Below are 26,614 nucleotides of genomic sequence, written 5' to 3'. Positions count from 1 at the left end.
GCAGGTTGAAGGAGGTGATCCTGCCTCTCAGCTCTGCTCTCATGAGACCCCACTTGGAGTACACTGTGTAGTTCTAGTGTTCCCAACATAAGACGTGGAGCTGTTGAAGACTGTCCAGAAGGAGGGCCATGAGGATGATAAGGGGGCTTAGAGTACCTCCCGTACAAAGACAAGTTGAAAACATGGGAGCTGTTCAGCCTGAAGAAAAATCTGTGTGGAGACCTCATAGCAGACTTTCAATATCTGAAGGGGGGATACAAGGGTGCTGGAGAGGGGCTCTTCATCAGAGACTGTAGTGCCTTGAGATGACTGCAGTGACAGGACAAGGGTTAATGGGTTTAAACTTAAACAGGAGTTTGGGTTAGATATAAGGAAGAAGTTCTTTACTGTGAGGGTGGTGAGGCACTGGCACAGGTTGCCCAAAGAAGTGGTTAAACACTCCACCGCTGGCAGTGTTCAAGGCCAGATGGGACAGGGCCTTGGGTGACACAGAATCATAGAACAGTTAGGGTTGGAAAGGACCTTAAGATCAGCTACTTCCAACTCCCCTACTATGGGAAGGGACACCTCCCACTAAACCATGCTACCCAAGGCTCTGTCCAACCTGGCCTTGAACACTACCAGGGATGGAGCATTTACCACTTCTCTGGACAACCTGTGCGAGTGCTTCATCACCCTCAGAGTAAAGAACTTCTTCCTTATATCTAACCCAAACTTCCCTGTTTAAGTTCTGGGAAGAATACAGGGATGTTGTCGGGGAAGCTAGGGAAAAGGTTAGGAAAATTAAGGCCCAGTTGGAATAAAACTTGTCTAGGGATGTGAAAGGTAACAGGAAGGGTTTCTGTAGGTATGTAGCGAATAAAAGACAGACTAGGAACAACATGGGCCCTCTCCGGAAGCTATCAGGAGAACTGGCTACCCTGGCTCAGGTTCTTAATGACTTCTTTGCCTCAGTCCTCACTGGTAAATGCTCTGACCATACTACCCAAGTCTTGGAAGGCAGATGCAGAGACTGTGAGAATGAAGACCTTAGGCCCACTGTAGGACAGGACCTGATTCAAGACCATCTTAAGAACCTGAATGTGCACAAGTGCACAGGACTTGATGAAATCCATCCGCAGGTCCTGAAGGAGCGGGTGAATTAAGTTGCTAGGCCACTGTCCATCATATTTGAAAAATCATGGCAATAGTTGAAGTTCCCAATAACTGGAAAAAGTGAAATATAACCCCCATTTTCAAGAAGGAGAAAATGGATGACCAGGGAACTACAAACCAGTCAGTCTCACCTCTGTGCCAACTATGAGTTTGGACAGAACCTTAGGCAACATGGTTTAGTGTCAGGTGTCCTTGCCCATGGCACGGTGGTTGGAACTAGATGATCCTAAGCTCCTTTCTAACACTAACTATTGCATGATTGTAAGAAATACATGTGTACTATTTGCAAACCAGTGATATTATGATGACCAATAATATTTTAAAAACCCTAAAATATGCAATCTATAGCCATTTTATAAATAATGAAAACTCAGAAAAGTGAAAAAACCAACAGTAACAAGTTGTCACATTACAGATTTGATCCTTTAGGATAGGCTATGTGTGAGCAATTTTACTGAACTGGACCACTCTAATGTTAAAATGTTAAGAACATTCCTAAATGTCTCACAGGACAGGAGTCAGAACACCCAGCTACTTGTAGCATCTGAAGAACCTGGAATAGAACTTGCAGAAAAGGCTATCCTTCAGTGTTCAGCATATTCCTCCCAGCATGGTGATGAGAAAATTTAGATTCATAATTCAACACCTTAAACCAAGATATATCTAAATATTTTGGTGTATACAATCTTCTGCACATGCCTCAAGACTCTGAACTGTTCTGAATACAATTTTCACAATAATATGCATGCAGCTGCACATAATTATTGGGATTTGAATATTCAAATAGGTAAGCATCTATGTAGCTATTTCAACATGCATAGGATGATGAAATTACACTTCACAGTTTCCTAAAATACATCTCTTAGTCTTTAGAGAAGCTTAATTTATCTCAAGCAGTATTTTAATAACTATTTTTAAGTCACCCCATGAATTCTTTTTGTTCAAATCACGTTTACTTGCTTTGACAGAAAGAACTACATTTGCTCACATACCTTGAATGCAGTTCTGGACTACCATTGTTGTATTTACTTCCTCTTTCCCAGACACCAAAATCTGGCACACGATAGGCTCTTTCCACACAAAAGACAAGATTCTGAATGAAGGAAACCTATGGAAAAGAAAGCAAGCAAGCAAATGTGACTGAAGGAAACTGAAAATATAATTTCTTCTGTTCGGGGGTTTTACTAGTTTTTGGCCCTTTTTTTTTTTTCTCCAAAAAGACAAAGTTGTTCTTCCTCAGCCATCATAATGTGCCTTCCATTTTTCCCCCTGAAGAATGATGTTCCCCATTTCAGATATTCCTTTAAAACCAGGTTTTAATCACTAAGAGCTGTTCAAATCAGGTGATGCTGAGATTTATGCAAAAGTTCCTACAAAGCCTGGGATAAAAATTATTTCATATTCAACACACACATTTGAATAGCTCCGAGAAGATGGGATTTTGATCTATTAAAAAAGATCTGTCCTAAAAAGCACCACATGGCAAAAAAACCTGAATCCTACAAGAGTAGGACACAGAAATCTTGGTGCTGTTTTGTAATTAATTTTAAGAGAAACGATCTGCCAAACTTTTATTATATTAGCTCAAGATAATACATACTTATGCAAATTAAAACATACTCCTTTATAAATAAAACTCTGAATCAATTTATAATTAAAATATCTTGGACCAATATGTTTCAACTGAATACTAAAAGAGTAGAAAATATTTTAAAGAATTTAAGGTGTATTTAACTACACCTGAAGACTTATCTAAGCAGACACTTTTTATTCATTTACATTGCTGAAAGAGACATTTGGAGTTGCTTCATTATAGAAAAGTTACATTGATGATTAATTTTTTTACACAGCACTTCCAGGAAATTTAACCACAAACACAGCACTTACACTCGTTCATCCACAATTCTGTGAGAAAAGAGAATGGAAAAAGACAAATGGCTATAAACACAGTCATACTGCTTTCGTGAGATCCCACTCGGAGTACTATCTGCAGTTCTAGTACCCTCAACATAAGAAGAACATGGAGCTGCTGCAGATCATCCAGAGGAGGACCATGAAGATGATAAGGGGGGCTCGGAGTACATCCCATATGAAGACAGGCAAAAAAATTTGGAGTTGTTCATCCTAAAGAAAATACATATGGAAACCTCACAGCTGTCTTCCAATATCTGAAGGGGGTCAAGAAGGCAAATGGCATCCTAGGTTGCATTAGAAAGGGTGTGGTTAGTAGGGCAAGAGAGGTTCTGCCTTGGTGAGGCCACATCTGGAGCATTGCGTCCAGTTCTGGGCCCCTCAGTTCAAGAAGGACAGGGAATTGCTTGAAAGAATCCAGTGCAGAGTCACAAAGATGATGAAGGGAGTGGAACACCTCCCTTATGAGGAGAGGCTGAAGGAGCTGGGTCTCTTTAGCTTGGAGGAGACTGAGGGGTGACCTCATCAGTGTTTATGAATATGCAAAGGGTGGGTGTCAGGATGATGGAGCTAGGTTTTTTTCAGTGATATCCAGTGGTAGGACAAGGGGCAATGGGTATAAACTGGAGCATAGGAGGTTCCACATTAACATCAGGAAGAACTTCTTTACTGTGAGAGTGACAGAGCACAGGAACAGGTTGCCCAGGGGGGTTGTGGAGTCTCCTGTGTTGGAGATATTCAAGGCCTGCCTGGACAAGTTCCTGTGTGATGTACTCTAGGTTACCCTGCTCTTGCAGGGGGGTTGGACTAGATGATCTTTCGAGGTCCCTTCCTCTCTTGGGATTCTGTGATTCTGTGACTGTAGTGATAGGAGAAAGGTTAATGAGCTTAAACTTAATCAGGGGGAGCTCGGGTTATATATTAGGATGGTGAGGCACTGGCACAGGTTGCCCAAAGATTTAAATGCTTCATCGCTGGCAGTGTTCAAGGCCACGCTGGACAGAGCCTTGGGTGACATGGTCTAGTGTAAGGCACTCCAGCCCATGGCAGACGGGTGGAACTGCATGCTCTTAAGGTCCTTTGCAACCCAAACCATTTTATGATTCTATGATCTACAGAGAACAAACCCCTTTAGTACAGTCGAGTGATACTTAATTTTTTTTAATGAGCTATGAGATAAATATAAAATTTTTACTGAAAGTTATTTGTTTTAATCTTAATTTACCTGTATACCTACCTGTTTTGTCCCTTTCTCTCAATTTTTCTGTAAATCTTAAAAAGTTACTATTGCAGACACATTCTTTTTGCTAATAGCAACCCATCAGTGATACATGTAATTCTGTTCTTACTTTTGTCTCTATTTATTACATGTCTCTGATAAAATTTCACTGTGTGGTGGTCATGTGCAATATTCTGTACACTAAATCTTTTTAAAGCTAGCATTTGTCAGTGACGTAGACAGTGGGATTGAGCGCACTCCCAGCAAGTTTGCCAATGACACCAAGCTGTGTGGTTCAGTTGATGCGCTGAAAGGAAGGGATGGCATCCAGAGGGACCTTGACACGCTTGTGAGGTGGGCTGATGCCAGCCTCAGGAAGTTTAAGCATGATAAGTGCAAGGTCTTAAACGTGGGTCGGAGCAATCTGAAGCACAGCTACAGGTTGGGCAAAGATGAGATTCAGAGAAGCCCTGCAGAGAAGGACTTGGGGGTGTTGGTCAATGAGAAAATGAACATGAGCCAGCAGTGTGTGCTTGCAGACCAGAAAGCCATCCGTATTCTGGGCTGCATCAAGAGGAGCGTGACCAGCAGGTTGAAAGAGGTGATCCTGCCCCTCTACTCTGCTCTCGTGAGACCTCACTTGTATTCCAGTATTCCAGTATTGTGTGCAGTTCTGGTGTCCTCAACATAAAAAGGACATGGAACTCTTGGAGAAAGTCCAGAGGAGGCCACAAGGATGATCAGGGGACTGGAGCACCTCCCATATGAAGACAGGCTGAGAAAGTCGGGGCTGTTCAGCCTGGAGAAGAGAAGGCTGTGTAGAGACCTCATAGCAGCCTTTCAGTACCTGAAGGGGGCCTACAGGGATGCTGGTGAGGGACTATTCATTAGGAACTGTAGTGACAGGACAAGGGGTAACGGGTTCAAACTTAAACAGGGGAAGTTTAGATTGCATATAGAAAAGAAATTCTTTTCTGTTAGGGTGAGGCATAGGAATGTGTTGCCCAGGGAGGTTGTGAATGCTCCATTGCTGGCAGTATTCAAGGCCAGGTTGGACGAAGCCTTGGGTGATATGGTTTAGTGTGAGGTGTTCCTGCCCACAGCGGGGGGTGTTGGAACTAGAAGATCTTAAGGTCCTTTCTAACCCTAAGTGTTCTATGATTCTATGATTTTCAAGGAAAACACCCCACTCTTCGTATATGCCCACTAGTATTCATCCCTGTAATTTCGCACTTGGTTGTGTTACAATGAACTCTTTCTGAATGAAGCTAGAATACATAGTGATTAAGAGTGGGGCTCCTCCTATATCTATCAATAACTGAAATTCAGATGCATCAGCTAAATGAAGAGGCAAGCACCAATACACAGAAATACATAATCTTACTGATGACTTTCTACCAGTTATGATGTTCAGAACACAAGAAAAAAATGGCCAAGTACTGATATTTTATGAGACTAACTAAGGGCTTCCAAACAACAGATTTACAGAAAAAAATGCATCAAGTAACTGGTTGCAAAACAAAATTATCAGAAGGCAACTATCCGTATCATTGGCATGTAAGTACTGTAACCAAGTCAATGACAAAGCACTTACAGAAATTATGGATTCTGTGTGTTAAGCTAATTTATCCAGAAACGAAGCATGTGGAGAGCAAGGTGTAAGAAAGAATGCACAGGCAACATGAATGACTGCAAATACTAGTGCCACTCTGTTTTATGCACAGCTAACTGCTCTCAAATTCATTCACTTGCACAATCAAATACTATTCTCTTTGTTATGGCTGCAAAGATGAGATTAAATTCAACTTCCAACTGCAAACACATGCAACTAGATGCTAACACACTCACAGCTGCCACGCCTGACATCAAGGAACGTGGTATTCAATGATTGCATCATTCAAAAACACGAGTTCTGTGTGCAAATATAACCATGCAGATAGCCTACCAAATATCAACCTTTTGCCAGTACTTTCCACTTCACTATTCTCTCTACAAAAGCAAAGACACTAAGTACATCCAACTTGACACTTGGGTAGCAGGTTGGCACACCCATGGGGCTGCCAATGCCACAATCCTGCATACTATCTAGACAAACAGAAAACTTGGAAATACCACAATTATGTGGTGATAATGAGATCTGAGAATATATGGAACTGTTGAAGCTATACAGAGACTATCAGAATATACAGGTCTGCAGTAAGATAATCTTAGTGTAAACCTCTATAGTCCACAGATTCCTAGGCCAAAGTTGCAATGAAAACTACATCCTGACATTGAAGTAGAGAATATCAACCAACTGGATATTGACTGGAGAGTCAATGCACATGCACTTTTTCTGTGGATTCTGTTATGACACGCAAACATCTGTAGGATAATATAAATTAAAAGTCAAGCTAAGTAAAACCATCATCATACACATTTGCCTCCTCACAGACATAAAGGCAATTCAAAGAAAATAATATAGACCTATCATATAATCTAACTAAGTGAGAAAGGAGACAAGTTGCATCACTTACTTTTCTCCTTATCTGTTGTGGTTTAAGCCCAGCCAGTAACTCACAGAACCATGCAGCCGCTAGCTCACTCCTCCCCTTCTCCCCCCCTGCTTCTGGAGGGATGGGGAGGAGAATTGAAAGAATGAAAATCCCATGGGTTGAGATAACAACAGTCCAGTAACTAAGGTACCACACAAAACCACTACTACTACCACCAGCAATAATAATAAGGAAATAACAAGGGGAGACAATATAAAACTACAAGAGGAAAAGGAAAAGAAAACAATAAACAAAAGCAATGCACAATACAATCGCTCATCACCTGCCAATCGATACCCAGGCTGACCCCAGCGGTGATGTGGGCCTCTCAGGTAACTCCCCCAGTTTATATAGTGGGCATGATGTGCTGCTGTATGGAATATCCCTTTGGCTACTTTGGGTCAGGTGCCCTGTCTCTGCTTCATCTCAGCTTCTTGTGCCTCTCCTCATTGGCCAAGCATGAGACTGAAAATTCTTTGATCAGGGTAAACATTACTTAAACAACAACTCAACATCAGTGTGTTATAACTGTTCTCACACTGAAGTCAAAAACACAGCACTGCACGAGCTACTAGGAAGGAGAAAAGTAACTTATAGCTAAACCCAGGACATTATCTAAAGAAAAAACATTATTTTCAAAAATATAATGCAAATACACTAGTACTGGAAAAATCAGTTTTTAAGTATGTTAGTACATTAAGTACATTTAAGCTTTTTAAGGCAATACAGCAGTGATAACCAAACAGACCAGAGTAAACTCAAACAAGTTCAGATTAATAAAACAGTGGGCAGAGAGGAAGAGGGGAAGTGGCAGCAGAAGCAGAAGGGGAAGCAGAAGGGAAAGGGACAACAGAAATCCTGCACTTTCTGTTCCTGCCTCAGAGCAAAACCTAATTTTAGAGCAGGAGAACAGATTGTCCTGGCATGACCTGTCCTTGAGCCAAGGCTATTATCATCTTATTTACAGGACAATTAACAATCTTACAAACATCTCTGACCACGATATAAAATTGTATTATCTTCAATTAAAGATACAAGAAAACTTCTTAACACACCCAAAGGTTCATATGTATTTGAAGTGCTTCAGCTTTGCAGAAAATTAATCCTATTATTTATTATATTGAAATTCCACCTGACAGAATGCACTAACTGACAGGCTGAAATAAGAAGAAACATGAAAAAAACGTAACTCGAAGTTAACCATCCTAACAGATCTTTTAAATCTTCACCCTGTACCTTGCAGTATAGCAAGGAACTATAAAAGTTTTCAATGTCGTTTACATTCACTCTTTCCATATCTAACACTTTATTAGCTATTAATTTATTTCATTATCCATTCATTCCTTTCATCTGCTCTGACTTCCATTAGAAAGGGGAGAGTATCTGCAGTGTATGTCCAAAACAATTATTTTACAGTTAAAATCAAGAAAAAAAACCCAAACAACTTAATAGAGCATGTGTTTTAGCATCAGAAATCTATTCATACCTCATCTGTGTTGTAGATGACCTGTAGCCCCGAAGAGATCATCTCAACCAAATAGAGGAGAAATAATGACACAGCATTTATCTGAAGTAATTAAAGACAGAAAAGAAACTATAGTTAACTTTACGTTTATTGGAGTCACATAAGCAACGTAAATGTGGTACAACTTATGAACAGAAATGGTCCCACTATAACAGTTTCGGTTCTTCAAAAATATTATCCCAGTCTACCAGTATCATAGATGTAATGATGTGGTAACAATCAACAGAAAGAAATCCCACAAAGAGGCGCTGTCTTTTAAAACTGCTGATGCAGTATAATAAATTATTTGAAACTATGATACTAAAATGTTTACGCTTAGGCATGCTGCTTTGACCCACAGGCAATCAAATCAGTCACAAGCTGTTTCACAATTTATTAGCCAGTAGAGCACCAAGAAGGCAAGCAGCGTATTGAATAGTACACAGCATATTTGGTCCGACCCTAACTATTCCATGATCCTGTGATACCTAAAAAGCAATTAACTTTATCCATAACTGGAATTTTAGCATTATCAATTGACAGAAGTATAATTACAACATTCAAATACGGCTATATATGTGAAAACTTTTTTCTTTTGTAGCTGTATACAGCATTTATTATTAACAGTAATCACCTTTAACAGCTGTACAGATGAGCACCATAATATTGATTAATCAAAGAAAACTGCTTCTGTCACACAGAATTCTAGTGTAACTGAGAATTTGTCCAATAGGAAAAGTAAATTTATAACAAGTTGCATCAATGAGCTATAAAACCACAATCTCAGCATATGAAATCCAGGGAAAACACCTAGAACAAAAAATTGAATTCTCATCTGAAACACAGCTGATTAAGAACAAAATCCAACTTCTAAAAATTGCAAAAGATTTAAAGACCACTGACTTCAATTTCTTCATGTAATTTGAAAAGCACCAAGTACAGCAATAACAGCAGGCCTACTGTGGAATATATTTCATTCTTCCCAACTGAACAGCCTCAGTTAGTCTGTTTGCTGTTGTCTCCATGGAGCTGAAATGGCTCTATTTTTTGAGATCTGCTGATGACAGAAGGGAATGTACATTTATGTTTATGGGAAGGGTTGAGGTGCCACAAGAGACTTCAAACTATTACTCAGCACTCCCCAGATCCCAAACTTATTGTCTCCTCCTTCAGACAGAAAATGTGTATTTTCAGGAAGCTTCACATAAAAGTTCAAAATGCTAACTTAGGATAACCCCACAAATTGTTTTTCTCAGTACGTTTACGGTACAAACTATTTAAGTGATGTCACTATAAAGTTAAATAATCATCAACCTACTGTCACTTCTGAATAATTTCACTAGCAATTTCACTAGCAAAAAAGGAGTATGCAGTTATGGAATGCAAAATAACAAGGTCATGAATGCAAAAAAGGGTCTGAGGGCAAAGAGAAGGAGAAAAAAAGTGCAAACCAACACTCTGGAAATTGAAAGCCAGTAAGACAATTAATTATGCAGTGAATCTGACTAGGATAGGAACCACTACACAAAACAGTGAACAACTATTTGTAACCAGACTAAGCTGTTAACCGTGTATTAAATCTTTACTATGAATGAAAATTGCTCAGACTTATGGAAAATAAAGCTAGGAATGTTAATAAAAAAATATAATATTCAATGGAAGATTACACGAAATCTTTTGCTTTACTTTTTCAACATTTTTGTGCCAGGATTCTTTATTGACAGTCATCTGTTGTTCTCAAAAACAGCAACTTCATAACCAACCATCTACCTCCACAAATCCTGCAGCTGTTTCAGCACCTTCTGACCAAAACATACCACTGAGTTGTATTTCAAAGTCTTTTTCACCATTTTCAGGATTTTCAGTTTTATCAAGTACAAGACATTTAACACAAATCTAAACAGAGACAGCTGCATTGTGAAAGAATGGATCAACAGTAACACTATTTAAAATCATCCAAACTTTCACTTACACCCACATGCATATTTTACCTGAAGGTGGCCGTACTCCTCATGGGAGAAGACCTCATCTCCAGTGTGTGCACTGAAAACAGAATGAAGACATCCAGATGGTTTGGGGTCCTGCTTAAATTGCTGAACCTAAAGGTGAATTTAAAGGCAAAACATAAATCAGAGTATGTAATTTAAATATATCTGGCAACCACAAATTCACTATGTAACTAAAGTATTTCAAAATTTATTGCTATGACCACTATATAAAATTTATAAAAAACAGTTACAGAAACTTACCAGAATATATACTTAAAAGTATACGTAAAGAATATAAATATTCAACACATCTATCTAATCTGTAATAGACAGGCACACATGCTTAGTCACTTCCTTCTTCTGGACAAACACCACCTCATTTTGCTGGAACTGAAATCTCAGTAGAAAGCATATCATTCCTACTCTGAATTCACAGGTCTGAAATGTACATATAGAATTCTGACCCATGAGCTCTCAGCTGGCGTGAAAGGTGGTGAACCTTTTCCTAGCAGATGACCATGAATTTCAGCTACTTCCTCACATATGGGGCACTTCCCCCCCCTCACCTTCCTGCCCTGTCCTTATCCATCCAGAGTGTTCCAGTCACCTGAGCTATCCTACCACACAGCTGTGATCCCATGACAGCCCTGGAGCTGCACACACAGTTCTAATTCCTCCTTTTAATTCCTCATGCTGCATGCATTAGTGCAGGGCATTGCTGAGAGGCACCCAAATACACTGATTTCCCAGAAAGGGTACAAGAGCTTTCTATTCCATAATGCTGTCCCACAGGTACCTCCTTATTTTCACACCTGCTCTTGGGACAATCCCACTTGAGTTAATGTTGTGTGCCTTCTGTTCACATCACCTTAAACTTTTTGCTTGCCTACCCTATCACCACTTGATTGTTGACAATCTCTCTCCCTCTCACTATTCCTAGTGTAAAGCTGTTACCAGAGTTCAAAAATTATGTTAGCAACAAGAATTTTAGTAATTTTTGTTAATCACAAGCCATAAAATCTAATAATTATTGTTGTACAACTTGAAAATGTGACAAAAGTTTTAAAACAAAAATTATTGTTATTAATACTAATAATTTTTAAGCCTTCTGGGTTATAGATCTACAAAGTGTTCAGAAATCACCAGAGAAAGACCACGCAACAAATGAAAAGCTGTAAGAGCCAAGAATCTGGTATAGAAGAGAACATGACAAAATCCTGGAAAACATGGGAGCACAGTTTGTGACATTCAGATATTCAGTGAAATATTTACAAATACTAGATGGCAAAGCTGATAGCTTAAAAAGAAAACAAAAAGATTAGAGATAGGAAGAATAGTAACCCAGATTAAAATGACTTTTTATTCATGGACACTATCATTGGACCTCAGAACGAGCCTCTATGATACAGAATTTCTTAGAATAGAGATGGAATGGAATAAGCCAAGTATTAATACAAGAAGTTAAAAATAAAGGAATGAAACAAGAACTACAGTGGTTTTAAAGTAGTTTTGATTCCCTTTTTTTGTCAAGAAATACAAGGTCTGTGACATCAGGAAACCATCTGAGTAAACAATTTGCACTCTCAGAGAGCTGCCAGTAGGGCACAGAAAGGAAATCAAATTCGTAAAAAAAAAAAAGGAAGGTAACAAAAGAAGATCCTTTTCCATATTTCCTCAACTCATGCGATGCTCTCCAACAGTTACTGAATTTTCTAACAATCATTGCAAGTAATTGGTCCACATTTAAGAAAACTTCCAATACTGATCATATCTTCATGACATGTTCTTCTCTACCAACAAATCATACATAGCATATAAGTACATGCCCCAGAAGCAAGCAAGTGAATAACGTTTTGTGGAGTTCTCATGTCTAGTCCATGAACACATTTGACATATTTTAGGTCATAGCTCATTTATTTGTTAGCAATACAATATGACATCTGCAATTTTTGTCACAAGCAGCATCATCTATTCAAGTCATGCTTTGGGCATATATAATAAATATTATTAAAAAATATCTTCCTTCTACATGAGGCCAGCACATAGAGTCTCTCAGAATAAACTCCTGTTTGACTTAGGTCTGTTAGGTACTAGAGACTGATTATTACTACACTGTAGGAAGACCTCATAAGCTCAAAGAATACTGGGAAGTGGCTGCCAAAGTAACCAAGCAGTATAATCAAAATAATCATGTAGGTAAGGATAACAACTGCAAGTACAATAACTAAGTAAACGGTATCCTGCCTTACCCAGAAGAAATTCTACATCTTTCCATTTAAATCAGGAAAATGACATTAAAAAACCCCAATTATGTTATGTTTAAACAGGATAGATAACTGCAAAAGGAACCCAAAGAAGTTTCAAATATACCCTGCAGTTTACTTTGTAAAATGCTTCTCTCTTCTCTATCCTGCAACCTGACAATAGCAAAGCAGCTGTTCTTAGCTGGGCATCACAGTAATACCACATTTCCCTTTTGAAGTTTTCTATATTTAGAAATCAGTTTTCTCAGTTCAATTCATTCCTTAGAATTAAGTAAAAGCTTGTGTCCACATTATAGTATTTTACCTTACTGGCCTGACGCATGTAGCAGTAAAGAATTCCTCTCATACACTTAATAGCAGAATGCTCCAGTTCATGAGTCCTTCCCTTGTCATCATCAATACGCCTGGGCAAAAGAGATAACTTGTAAAACAAACAGGAAATGCGTTGAGGGTGAGAAGACACATTAGCGCTTTGGGATATTAAGTATATAGCTAACACTGTTCAACAGTGCTGCCCATACTCATATCAATATATTTACAGCCCTACCCATCCTTCCTTAATAAAATTAAAAATTAGTTTATGTCGCAACTTGCGGAAACATTCACAGTTCAGAATTTAGAAAAGAAAAAAAAACAGGCCTGATATTTTAACATTGCAAGGCAGTATTCTTTGTTGAGAGTTCCAAAACATCAAGGCAACTTCTCTTTAATTCTACAAAATATCTGCCATTCATAATCAAGCAGCAACTTTCCTGATGATGCTGATAAACTACAGCTGTATATATAAGAGTCTCAAAAGTTCAGTGTTCTGAATGTCCAGAAATGTTTCAAGATGCCTTAACATTTTTATACCATAAATCACTCGTTACATTACTGAACATTAAAAAATGCCAAATCCGAATTTAACTGTGTTGTGTGTATTGTAACCTTCACCACTGCATTCATGTGTTCTGTCTTTTCAAGTTTTCAATTTTTGATTGAGCCTTTCGGGGGAAAACACATCTGCTAAGTTACAACATGTCTCTGATACAAATATGCAAACCAGCATAATATGCACTCTGCTACTTCTCAGTCCACTTTATAGTTGTTATTAATTTGATGACAGGTAAGTGGATGGTAACTATACTGCAAGCAGAGCATATCCTTTTTCACTACACTTAACATTTTAGTAGTTTATGCTGTGGTTCTACTACCTACACGGAAAATTAGGAAGGTAGTGTTAACTCCAAAAACATATACATCCAGAAATCATGCTATTTAAATAATAAACTTAAATTCAAGAAATGTACTTGCTTTCAGTTTGAAACAAGGAATGAAAAAACAACCGCATAAGTAATAAAACCAGAAAATGCAAAATTAATAGGTTAAGATTTTTTTTTAAGCAGGAGGATTTATTCTCACTTTTATCAGACCAATGGAGCACACGTGAAAGCTCATGGTACAATGTTTTTCCTCTATTCACAACAGCAGCACTGGCATGAATCAAGCACAGTAATCTGCATGTAGTAGATAATGCAACCTTCCACATACGTCTTTTATCCTTGCTTGTTTAGCCACTCACTTAATTTCAACCGTCAACCTTTGCCAAACAAAGTTCACTGCACAGCATCTGAAGTTCAGGGCCCTGTTCTGAGCATAACTGGGAGTAACAAACTACTTGTCTTGGTACTTTGCCCACCCTTCATGTATCATCAAATTTCATGTGTCATCTTTTATCACAGTACACAACGAAAACAAAAGACTGAACAACTTGGGTAACATCAACCTGCTCTTTTCTATAAGCTGCTGAAAATTTAAAACAATCACCCCTGTCTTTTATTTTTCCTTCTATTTTTCTATCCGTTTTGTTTTCAAATGCTTTTATTTCAACAACAATAAAGAGGTATTACAAGAAAGATGCAAAAATTTCAATAAAACAAAATAAAGCCACAATTACACATTCCGACTATAAATTTCCTTTTATTTTTTGCTAGTTTATCGAAACTTTGAGACCTATTAGATTTCAGACACAGCATCTCCAGAAGTAAACACAGAACTCTGCATCTTCTATTTCAAAATGCATGATTTCATCACATTTCCTAGAAGACAACTTTAATAACTTTGATCAGAGTGGTGTCAGATACAGAATCTAAAGCAATAAATGGAGACAAAAAAGAAACTCAAAACTTTTTATCTGCTAAGCAGATTATCTTTATTTCAACAGTAGCTCATCATATTGTTTCTGGCCCTACTTCTTTAAATATACAAGAATTTTGTCCAAAAACATGATCACTACCTCAGTACAAGAAGTTGACTGCTAAAAAGAGAAAATTATCCAGTATCTGCACACCATCATCTTTTCTCAAAACTGCATTTGAGTTATCACCTCTGTCCGTGTTTTCCTGGGTGGCTGAAGTGCCAAAGTTGGAATCAAGAAATACTAAATCTCAGAAAGCAGTTATCTGACCTAAAGGAGAAGGCATTATGAATAAATTATCTCCCATAGCTCTTAAGGTCATAGTACACCACACAAATTCCTAACCTACTTCTCTAAGGAGTCAACACTGGAAACGGAAGAAACGGAAAGAGGAGCTTTCAACTGAGGAGCTAACAACTTAGACTGCCCACCCTTTATACCTAGAGAGGAAAATAGCCACTATTATTTCCCAAATACACTTTTCTCAGCATTCAAGGATTCAGTCTGCTACAAGTACCCAGACTGTTACTACCTGGGACAAACCTGCTTCTCCTTCATACTGTTCTACTACATTTAAAATAACCAGTAATCCTTGAGTACAGCTTGCCTCGACGACCTATATTTTTAATAGCATGCATTAATTCCTCTGTTTCAGACTACTGGTACCAATTAAATTATATGAAAACACGTTTACTTACCCAAAGTAGAGTGGCATTTTTAACTAGTAGCTACATACATATTTTTATTGAGATTTGGAAATATTTAATCTATGAGTTTACAAAACTTTCTTGTTGAAGCTTCATCTTCAAAAACATTCCTGGGGAACTGCGTAACAGAAAGAATGTGAGAGATGTGAGTTTAGAAGTTAATTCACCTGTAAGCAAGGGCTAATGCCCAGGCACATGCAGCACAGTAAAGACTGTCGTGTACTTTTGCCTTTTGGTTATCCCCATGCGTCTTTGTAGGAAACAGACCCGTGGTTGGGCTTTGATGAAGCAGCAACGTTGACTTAACTGGAAAAAGGGGAAAAAAAAACCAAACCAAAACCAGTATTAGTAATATTGACAATTCTTTCAGTTTCTACATAGATTGTCAGGAATAAATCAAGATGTAAACAACCTGTTAGAACATACACAACATAAAACAGACAACAGAGAAAGGTAAGGAGAAGGACATATACAAATTTTTGTTATATTGATTTTCAATCAAATTAGACTTTTTTACAAAAACAAACACTCAAAGCCCCCAGTATTCAAAACTATCTATATGCCTCTTTCGTCATACAACCCACTCTGTACAAAATCTCTACAATGCAATCCAGTAACTTCCCTTTTATGAAAAATAATAAAGAAATAAATAAAATTTTAACAGTTAAACTCCGAAGAATCCTACATTTATAAAAAGTAAATTTTTAACTGAGGCCAGATGATTGCATCAATTTTTCAAAAAAGGAAAGGAATAAGTAGGGAGAAGGTTAACTACAATTATTTAACTCAGTACCTTTAGAATAAAAATGCAACACAACCCCCAACCCCCCCAGTCAAAATATGCCATCACTTTTTTAACATGTTATGTTTTTGGCTTAAAATTATCTCATAATGAAAAAAAAACACTAAAATTGGCTTAAAATAAGCTAACAAACAAAACTTTGGCACTGAAATTAATAACAGAAATTAACTTCTCCCAAATCACCTGTCCAACTATTACAAGTACTACAAGAAAACTTTTTTCCATTTAAAGTTTCCTCAGCTGTAGCTGGCTAATGCCACAATACTAAGTTACCACTTCATCCAAAATAATTCTAAATTCCATCTTACACCCGGACTGGATTTCCAAGTATATATTTTCATTTTCGACAAGTGTAATTCAACCCTCCAGTTTTTGCATCTTCCAAATTCACAGGAGAAATTTAGGAAACTATCCTCAACTAGGAATAATGATACCTAACATGTAAATATCAATTCTAATTCATAACTGGGTTAGTTCCAGCATCAGAAACTGTCAGCAGATTACCCCTCACCATCCAAGATTATCAGGTGCAACAGAAGTTATTCTACTATTCAAAAAATGCAGATGATGATTTTGAGCACAGGTGTCATGGGAAGAACTGAAAAATGTAAAACCCATGGGTTGAGATAAGAACTAAGGTACCATACTAAGGTACTGAGGTACCATACAAACCACTACTACTGCCACCATAATGTAGGGAATAAATAAGGAAAATAATAAGGAGAAAATACAAAACTAAAAAGGAAAGGAAATTAAAAAAAACCCAAAACAATAAAGACAAGTTATGCACAACAAAATTCCTCAGCAGCTGCTGACGGATACCCAGCCCAATCAAAGCAGCAATGGGGCCCTTCTGCGTGACTCCCCACAGTTTATGTAGTGGGCATGATGTGCTGTGGTATGGAATACCCCTTGGCTATTTTGGGTTGCGTGCCCTGTTTCTGCTTCCTCTCAGCTTCCTGTGCCCCTCCTCACTGAGACTGAAAAGGCCTTGATTGCAGTAAGCATTACTTAGCAACAACTAAAAACATCAGCGCATTATCAGCACTGTTCTCAGAGTAAAGCTGAAAATACAGCACTGTACCAGCTGTGAAGGATAAAAATATCTGTTACAGCTGAACCCAGGACAGTAGGTCATGATTTTTCAAGCTACGTACAAAATACCCAAATACATTATATTATCACAGGAATGTTATGAGAAATTATAAATAACAGAATGCTTTACCTCCAAGAAAAAAAAATCCTTATTAAATGCTGCAGATACTATTTTAAGAGAATGCTGTTTACTGTCATAACCATAACTGTAAATATTGTAGTCAGTTACACTAGAAATCTTTCATGGTAGGAACAACTGCTAACTTACCAATTCTATAATAATGATCCAATTTATCCCACAAACTTCCCCCCTCTGGTTTTGGAAGGTTAATACTTTTAAGTGGCTCATAAATTGAACCTAAAAAAGAAGAGAGAAAACAAAATCAAGACCAGAATTAGTTTAATAATTGTACTATTGCTAACAATTACTGAAATATGATTTTTTGATGTTTGTTATATAAAAGCACAACTCATCAAATTCCAACTTAAACAAAAGTAGTCGCAATATTTCTAATCTCAGAGAATCATTTTTATATACATTTATTTTATAGGACCTGTCCAAACAAACAAGACCTCCATCTAGATCTCTAATGCCTTGTAAATATTCAGCTACATAAATGTAATAGTTTATTAGCACATGATACATAAATGTAATAGTTTAATTACTGAAGGCAGCCTATTAAACGTTAAGCATTTTCTAGGAACATTTTCTTCCAAGTATGCTACATACAGCATCCCTAAGGATTTGTAGAAAAACAGAAGGAAGAGGGCCAAAAGTAGCATAAATTTAACTATGACTTCCCTACCTGACTTCTAAAATGGTGAAGATGTGCAACACCATTAACGTTTGCACCATCCTAACCTCATTTTTAGCCACCCTAGCAATAAGCTTACCTAATTTCATGACTTGAATCAAAAAAGGGGTTAGCTTTTTCTCATGTGATACCAAAGCTTAAATAACCTATTCAACACATAAAGCTTCCAAGTTACTTATATTTCAGAGAAATACAATGCTAGCAAATCTACATATTTCCTTCTAAATATCCCACGAATTGACTGCTTTCCTATTTGCACCTGAAATGCCTGTTTTCCTGATAGCTGAATTGAGCCACCCATTCAGTTTCTTAAAAATTACTGGGGTAAAGCATTTCTAACTTCTAATTTAAGAGTAACATATTGCGCTGCTTCCATGAATCACTTCAGCTTCATTTGGTTTTCTGGATGGCAAGATCTCCCAGAGCCATCTGGTAATAGAAAGAATGAGAATTTCCCTTTTCTGGACTGCATGATGCCCTTCTGAAAAGCTCAGAAATCAACTGCTAGGTAAGCACGCCCAACCAACCAACCAGGCTGGCAGGATGCAGCACAACAGCACACTGCTATTCAAGCTGCCTCTTTTGCACTCCCAGCACATATCCAAGCGTTAGACAGGATATTGTCCATACACAAGGTCTCATCTAAATGAGCACATATCCAAGCATTAGACAGAAGATTGTCCCTACACAAGGTCTCATCTAAATGAGATGAAAGCATGCGGAATAGTGACAGAAACTTTATTAATCAAGTCCTGTGGTGGGAAGACTGGAAAATGCTCTTTGCCTCTCAAGAACTCAAACCTCACCCTCCAAATTAGTATCACTTTTGCTTTGCAATCATAGTAGTTAAAAAAACAAAACAAAAACCAACCAAACAAAAAAAAACACAACAAAAATCCAGCTTTCCTTGAGCAGAGTGCTGTAGATCTGTTGTGCCTGGATTCTCCAGTGACATTTACCAACACATCTGAGCTTACCCACAGCTTCTCCTTTCCTTACTGGGAGAGGTCAAGTTACAAATAACATGTGCACATAGGGAAAGGGCCAGAGAAGGAAGCACAGGGAGGCCAATTTATTTGAGTTGCCTATAGAAACAAAGCTAAAAGAAATGAAGCTGTTCTATAGTGGAAAAAAAAAAAAAAAAAAAACAGTACGTCACAGGTTTTGTATCTTCTCTTTAAAATCAACAGAATGAAGAACATGAGAATGCCAAAGCACCATGTACAAATTGTATTGTTTTAGACACTTAAAACTTTACTAGCAGAAATAAATTAAAACAGACAGACTAGACTGTTATTGAAACAAAAAGGTGAAAAGAATTCAAGGTTCAAAAAAACTGACCCCCAAAAAAAAATTTGATGCCTTGAAAGTATTTGTTACATTACTCCTATTATAGACAGGACAACTTGGTTATAGGAACATTCAAAACCAAAAGGTTCCACACATACTCTTTATTAATTCCTCATTAGTATTTATACAGTTTGTTTTGCTTGGGTGTATAGAACACCCTGCTGGAAAAATTCTGGGTAAATTATATTTCATTGTATTACAATTTAATCAAACTCAAGAAACAGACAGTACAAACATGAAGCTAGCTGCTCTTTCCGTGTGCTCTTGTAGTAAGACCATAACTCAGGGGAAGCTATTTTTAGGATAGCTAAAAAAAGACCATCTGTGCTCTTTTCCAACATCTAGTTAAAAGCTCACTTACACAAGATAAAACCTGCCATAGAAAGCTATTTTCAATTAGATATTTAAAATAGGTTTCCAAACTGGGAAAAACTAAAAAAAAAAAAAAAATAATAATACAGCAGGAAGACTGCAACACTTAAACATGAAAGAATGAAACATGCAGTTTGTACCTGAAAAGCATTCTTGAGAAACAGAACTAGGATATCAATTTCAAATACTATTATTCATAAATATCTGGCTTCATTGCAACCATACAGTATGAGTTTTATTGTAGATAAATAAGTAGATATGCTAGGAAACAATATAAAAATATTTTGTTGATTTATTATTTTTTCAGCTGTTTACCAATGTAACAATCCCACACAAAATTTAAATAGGGTGCATGGTCCTTCCACAAAAATGAAGTATGCTCAGAAGTGTGCTCCTGCAAGTCTGTAAAAAAAAAAACCACTAACCAAAACAAACCCAACCAACCAAAAGAAAACCACAAAAACACACAGATAAGAAATCAAACGTGTTTCTTCTTGCATTAACATATTTAATGTCTTATATGAGAACACTCAAAATCTTTACCACAAGTCCAATTAAATCCCCGATTGTCTCCAAATACTGCACTGACCTAGTATAGTGGGAAGCTCTCTTGAGGTAAGCTACTAGCAGTGTAAATACTTATGCATATACAGCCTCTGGAGCTGAGAATATTATGTTACAGTACTTCCCCATTCACTTTATTTGTATTCCAGTTACACTTAAGATTAGCATAACTGCTCTTCAGAGAAGAGCTATGAACTGCCTAAATATTTATATTTAAAAGCTATGGCATTTTGGAACACTTATCCCATATTCATATATATGGAAGCTTTGAACACCCACACATTCTCCAAGATGGCACCAACTGCAGATATTAAAAACATGTATCAGAATGGAGTACTGGGCCTAGTCTACAGATTAGATTTGCGTACTTCAACAACTGATTATTCAAATTTTTCAAAGCACGGAATTTATTAAAAAATACCAAACACACACCTTCCTGAATTTTGCTTAAAAACAAATGGAAACAACATGACAAGAATTTTATTTCCAGAATGAAAGAAAAAGGTTACTTGCATTATTAAATCAGCACAGACCCTAAAAAACCCAACAAAGAGCCAACTACCAGATTTCTTTCTGGATTTTGTAAGAATAAAAACTGACCATAGTCCTTTAATCTGACACTAGCTCTGGATGCAAGCCAACAGAGGAGGCATGAACAAGTTCTGCACTTTAGATCACAATTTCATTACCAAGGAAGTTCTTGGGACTAAAGAAGATTTTAGTTCTTCACACAGCAAAATTTAAGAAATGATATCATATGAATAAATCAAATCTTACATACATCACATTTCATTTCCCTCTAGACATCTCCTCAATCTCTTCTGAGCTCACACTTAATACAGTACTGTAGAGATATAATACAATTTATTCTAATAGTTTTCTGACATGAAATACCTCTGCTTTTAAGTCCAAACCCATGAGCAAGGTGATATCAGAAAATAATTGTCAGAAGTATTTCCACTAGAAGAAAAATTCACTTCTCACATATGTAAATATGTGAACTCTGAGTCCATGAACTGAATGTGCACCAACTGTGCTGTTGCTTATGGAGATTTTTAATCACTATATAGAGGAGGAGACTATGATCTCACAGCTGACTCTGCTTTGAGCAAAGAGCCTGGAGTAGATCACTTTCAAACTGAACTGTTCTACAATTCAGTGAAAACATGGCAAAGAAACTCCAGGAGAGGGGCTGAGGGAGGAAAAAAAAGGTATTAAGGTATTCCTCTATATGAATAAACAGCAGGAGTAAACACAAGGTAGAAAGTATACCTAGGTTGAGTGATAATAAAAACACAGGTAAAATGAGCAAAATCTTGTAGTAGTTCCATTTAAATAGTATTAAAGTACAAAAGTTTTCAACTATCACTTATCAAGAAATATAATGTGTTAGATTGTATATACAATCCTATTAGATTTTCATGGAAAAAGAAAAAATGTGTATCAATTTATTTTGTCCTTTCTCTACTAATCATATGAAGTGATTTCTCCCTACAGTATATTACACTTAACAGAAATTACTGATTTTAGGATTTACCACAACTATCAACACACTGAAGTTACTGAACACCAGAAATAAAACACTGACCATCATGTCAGTGCACAGAAGCTTCTCCTAATCAAAATACACCAAAATGCTAAAGTCTGCAAAGCAAGGCCTGTAAATGCTACAAGCAAGACAGGAAACCATACAGGATATTCAAGGGAGTCACTGCCACTTTTGGGAATTCAAAACAATAACTCTTGAAACTACTAAAATTATAATTTTGCATAATAAACATCAAGCACCAATAAAATAATTAAGAAAGAGTAATTTTTTTTTTTTTACAATCTCTGTACTTCACATGTCCTTTATCATTAAGAGAGGCAAACCTGAAATGGGACAGGGCAGGGTAGCTGAAGTGGCTCAGGTCTAGCAAGAGACAGCTGAAATCCTCTTACCTGGCTACTCTCACTAGCACCTGTATTGCTGCGTTTCAACACAGACTAAACAAAGAGTCCTACATCATTTTCCACAGATCAGAGAGTATCACATGTGGATGCATCTGTTCCACTCAAACTCTTTTCAATATATATTGAGCTAAATCACTAACAGCTTTGACATCTTCATATATTGTGCTGTACTTATGGAGAACCTGCACAAGAAGGCTTTATTTGTTTCCACCTGGTTTCCAAAATCAAGCTTTGAACAGTGTCTGTCTTATTGGAGGTTTTACTTCTTCCCACCCAACCAGTCACATAGGAGGTTTTTAGGAGTTAATTCTAAACACCATTCTTGGTGCACCTTTCAAACGATAATCATCTTAAAAAGAGAAACTTCAGTTCAGAAACTGTTCTACTAAGACACTTACAAGAACAAAAACCACAAACAAAATGAGATCTGAGCAGTAGATTCCAGTTTTCAGACACTTCCACTGAAAGAGCTCAAATTTTCAGATCGTACTGGACAGTTCTAAAAACTGCTAACACAAAACATTGCATGAAACACGAAACACAATTATTTTTTGTTGAGTTAAAAAGCCACAAACAAAACCAAAAGACACAACTGCACACTTACCAAATTTTGAAAAAGCATGCGCAGAGAAGGTTCTGTCATCATCCAAGCTGGCCATTTCAAATTGGTGCAGCAAATCACAAACGTCTCAGGCTAAGCTACAGTGATTTTCAAAAGCATTTAGTATATGTTAAAGGCAACCAGCATTAAATTAAGTTAAAGCAATGTTAGTGGAGTTATTAATATGACAGAGTGAAAACAAAAAGGATAAGAAAGTTTCACTACATTTTACACTTCTCTCTACCCTAAAAATTTGTTTTATTTTGCTTTTACTTCCAATAAAATTTGTCAGACTAAAATGACAAAGTCAGTCTGCACCAAGTCCATTTTATGGACATGAGACAGTAGCTTTGTTATTCAACAGGAAATTTGCACTGATATCAAAGGGTGCTAAATAAAATCTATTTGATATATTTCAATATAAAATAAAAATACTGATTTAACTAGTGCATATAAAAAGTTAAGTAACAATAAAGAGAGAGCTGAAATCCTGCTTATATTTTCTGCTGCTTTTATCTGCTCCTAACAGTTAATTATCACAGCAGCAACAAATGAAACAGTATTTTATTGCTCAAAGAAGGGAAAAAAAACCCTCAATTAAATTTGCTTTACTGGCAAAAACGTAATACATAAACATGAAGATATGGATTACCTCCTACAGGATAGGGTCTTAAAAGATACTTTGCTGTCAACTACAAAACATGAACACATGCATGAAATGCACATGTGTCTATATTCCATGTTTACTATATCTTACTCCAAGCATCACACTAAAATAATCAAACCAAACCAAACAGTTCTGTTTGTAAACAGTGACTGGAGCACAGCCCCCAGCCAATTCAAAACATCATGGGTGAGTTTCAGTCACTTTCAATGACTGTACCAATCATGTCACTTGCTGATAGTGTCAGAAAGTAAATATAAAAGCTCTGAAGTTAAACCAGTTTTAGCATACTTATGAAAATGCAGGAGTAAATTTGAGAACCAAGAACATGATTTGAATTTTTAGACAAGAATGCTACCTGGAAGATTATGTATAAAATTTGATTTTAAAATCAAATCTTTTATCAGAAAAGCATTTCAACTAAAATAATCTTTATTTCCTGAGAAAAAAAAAAACTTTTCAGCTCCTATTTAAGTGACAAAAATCTCTACAAACAGGAAAAGAAGTGAACTACAATAACAACCTGTCATTTTTATAGGATGTACTTTCATACTCATTTGACAAAAAAAGTAGAAAACTTAAGCACTTAAAATCATCCAAATGTCTTCTGCAGTCACAGGGTCTGAATTTGCATAGGCTAGCATGGTGCCCTGTGCCTCAGGGTTCACATACACCCAACATGAAGGTTCCAGGCTTTATTTTGTGGGCTACATTCAGATAACAGTACCATACGATTATAACTGGCCACAAAGCAACAACTCATTTACTGGGTAGCCTTAATCACAGTATTTTGCAAATTCATACTACACAGAAGTAGAATCTTTAAAGCCATATGAATTAAACCAGTCTTCTATCCATCAATTCTCTTTATGAGGGCCCTCAGAAAGCCCCAGGTTTTCTTCACAGTCTGATCAGTCACTACAATAGAACTAATTGCAAATAAGGCAGTAACCACTGAGTTTTACAAGCACGTATGAAACACCACAGAGATAGTTCGGAAAACTGTTTCCATTAGAGTATTAACAATAAAAGCCCTACTAAGGCTGCGTTTAATTAAATATATATATATAAAAAATTATGAACCTTGGAAATTCAAGCCAACTCAGTAAACATAATTCTGTCATTCAGACCAGAATGCAGCTGCCGCACAGTCCAAGTTCAGAAGAGAAAATTCCTATGTTAAAAATAATTGCCTTTACCCAATGGAAACCTGGCACTTCGGCGTACGTGGCTGCAATTTTAAAAAACATCACCTGTTCGGCAACCTTACAAACAGCTGCAAAACGGCTATGAGACAGCTGTACAGCGGCCTGCGAGCCACCTGTCACCCGCCGCCGCGCCAGATCCGACCGCCCTTCCCGGCCGTCCTTCGGGTATGGCGGCGGGAGGCCCGAGCGTCTGCCCTAGGGGATGGCAGCGCCGGGAAGGCCCCGCAGGAGCGCCCCCGCTCCGCGCCGGGCACAACAGACACAAAGACGAGGTCGGCCAAAACCTCCTGGGGTGCGAGGAACTGCGGCGGAGCCGGCGAGAAGAGGGAAGCCGGAGCCCCTCGCAAGCAAGTAAAAAGATCAGACCTGAACGTTTAGAGCGAGCGCGCAGCTCCAACATCTTCCAGCTCACGTCAGCCATATGGGCCGCCCCTGGGGCCGTCGCCGCCATGCCGGTGAGGACCCGCCACTCCCGCAGCTGAGCTCTCGTCCGGACAGCAACTACTCACACCGGCTTCCCCCGGCGGCCTCCTCCGGCTCACTGGCGGCAGCCGTAAATAAACCCTCGCGGGCCGTCACGCTACTGTCGCAAAGCCGCAGGGTCAGTCCCGGAAGTGAGTCGCTGTTGTGCAGGGCACGCCCCCATGCTGCCGTAAGTGAGGAGGGAGGAAGCGGGGCCTTGAGCCGCGGTGTTGCAGGATGGGGGGCGGCTGCTGCTGCTTTGGGCTCGGCCTAGCTCTGCTGCTGGCCCTGGCAGTACCCGGCGAGAGTCTGCAGAACGTCACTGCCCAGCTCTTCGGGACGGAGGCCTACGGGACCCTGGCGGCATTCGGCGACTTTAACTCAGACAAGCAGACGGACCTGTTTGTGCTGCGAGGCGGTGAGTGCGGCGGGAGCGGGGCCGACGGCGTAGGGAGGCTCCGGTTGTTTATGTGACAAATGCGTTCTTGGTAGTAATGAAAAGACTTTACTGTCGGGAGTTGTCCCGTGAGGAGCGGGGCTCGGAGACCCTGACGGGAACCCTTCCAGCGCAAGTGACCCTTGGTTCCGTGAATCTCTGGTTGCTGTTCTCGCCATGTAGTGCAGCACGTCTTCAGTGCTTGGTTTGTTCGCAGCGTGGCGGGGGGCAAGTGTAGCGAACCAAGACTAAAATTGACATTTGATTTGCACATGAGATTTCCTGTATGGGAAAAGATATTTTCGATTTATACGCAAATATGGTTTCATGTAAAGGAAGAAATATTTTTCTTTAAGTTAAATTTATGGTAATGAGATAATCTGAAGACTTTAGCCTACAGAGCTGAATGGCCACAAATTAGTTTTTGTCTTCTGCTTTCACAATATTTTGGGGAAAATATCTACATGTCACAGTTGTGAATAGGATAAATTGCTTATTCTTCTACCTTGAGCATTCTGTTAAAGTGGAAGGCTAGATAAATTCGTTCTACACAGCTGTGGTCTGCTGGAAATTTAAGATATAACTTCAAAGTAGTGCTTCCTATCACTTATCGTTTGTGTTATCCCACTTATTAACGGTGTTATTTGCAAATGCTAATTTTGGATTATTTTAGTAACTTGAAATTACACATTAAGAAAAGAAATTTATTCTCAAATTGACCTTTTTTATATTCTTCAATCTCAGAAATGGGTCTTGAAGTAAAGCATGGGTGAATTTCTCATCTAGTTGAGATATTTAAATTCATGGCTCCTCAGAAATGCTCCTGTGCAAAAA

The 26,614-nt window shown here is 38.0% G+C and overlaps 2 protein-coding genes across 4 annotated transcripts in view; one reads left to right on the top strand and one right to left on the bottom strand.

Annotated features, from left to right (window-relative positions):
* PHKB (phosphorylase kinase regulatory subunit beta) overlaps positions 1 to 25,423 on the bottom strand; it is a 101,772-nt gene extending 76,349 nt beyond the window's left edge. For 2 of the 3 annotated variants that reach the window (XM_034072834.1, XM_034072833.1), the window contains exons 1-7: positions 25,249 to 25,423; positions 17,624 to 17,713; positions 15,626 to 15,764; positions 12,880 to 12,979; positions 10,315 to 10,422; positions 8,306 to 8,386; positions 2,148 to 2,263 (exon numbers count right to left, since the gene is read on the bottom strand). In XM_034072834.1, coding sequence (XP_033928725.1) covers positions 2,148 to 2,263; positions 8,306 to 8,386; positions 10,315 to 10,422; positions 12,880 to 12,979; positions 15,626 to 15,764; positions 17,624 to 17,713; positions 25,249 to 25,333 — 719 coding nt within the window. In that variant the 5' untranslated portion in view covers positions 25,334 to 25,423. Of the gene's footprint in view, positions 1 to 2,147; positions 2,264 to 8,305; positions 8,387 to 10,314; positions 10,423 to 12,879; positions 12,980 to 15,625; positions 15,765 to 17,623; positions 17,714 to 23,013; positions 23,109 to 25,248 lie in introns of all 3 variants that reach the window. The other variant, XM_034072835.1, reaches the window with a different exon arrangement.
* A 121-nt stretch (positions 25,424 to 25,544) lies between these two features.
* The window catches only part of ITFG1 (integrin alpha FG-GAP repeat containing 1), a 78,391-nt gene continuing 77,321 nt past the window's right edge, over positions 25,545 to 26,614 (top strand). The window contains exon 1 of the mRNA XM_005141677.4: positions 25,545 to 25,762. Coding sequence (XP_005141734.4) covers positions 25,582 to 25,762 — 181 coding nt within the window. The 5' untranslated portion in view covers positions 25,545 to 25,581. The remainder of the gene's footprint in view (positions 25,763 to 26,614) is intronic.

Source organism: Melopsittacus undulatus, chromosome Z, assembly GCF_012275295.1.
Source record: "Melopsittacus undulatus isolate bMelUnd1 chromosome Z, bMelUnd1.mat.Z, whole genome shotgun sequence".
In the NCBI taxonomy this organism is placed as follows: Eukaryota; Metazoa; Chordata; class Aves; order Psittaciformes; family Psittaculidae; genus Melopsittacus; species Melopsittacus undulatus.
The sequence above is the reverse complement of the archived record's forward strand: the minus strand, read 5'-3'. Positions and strand labels throughout refer to the sequence as shown.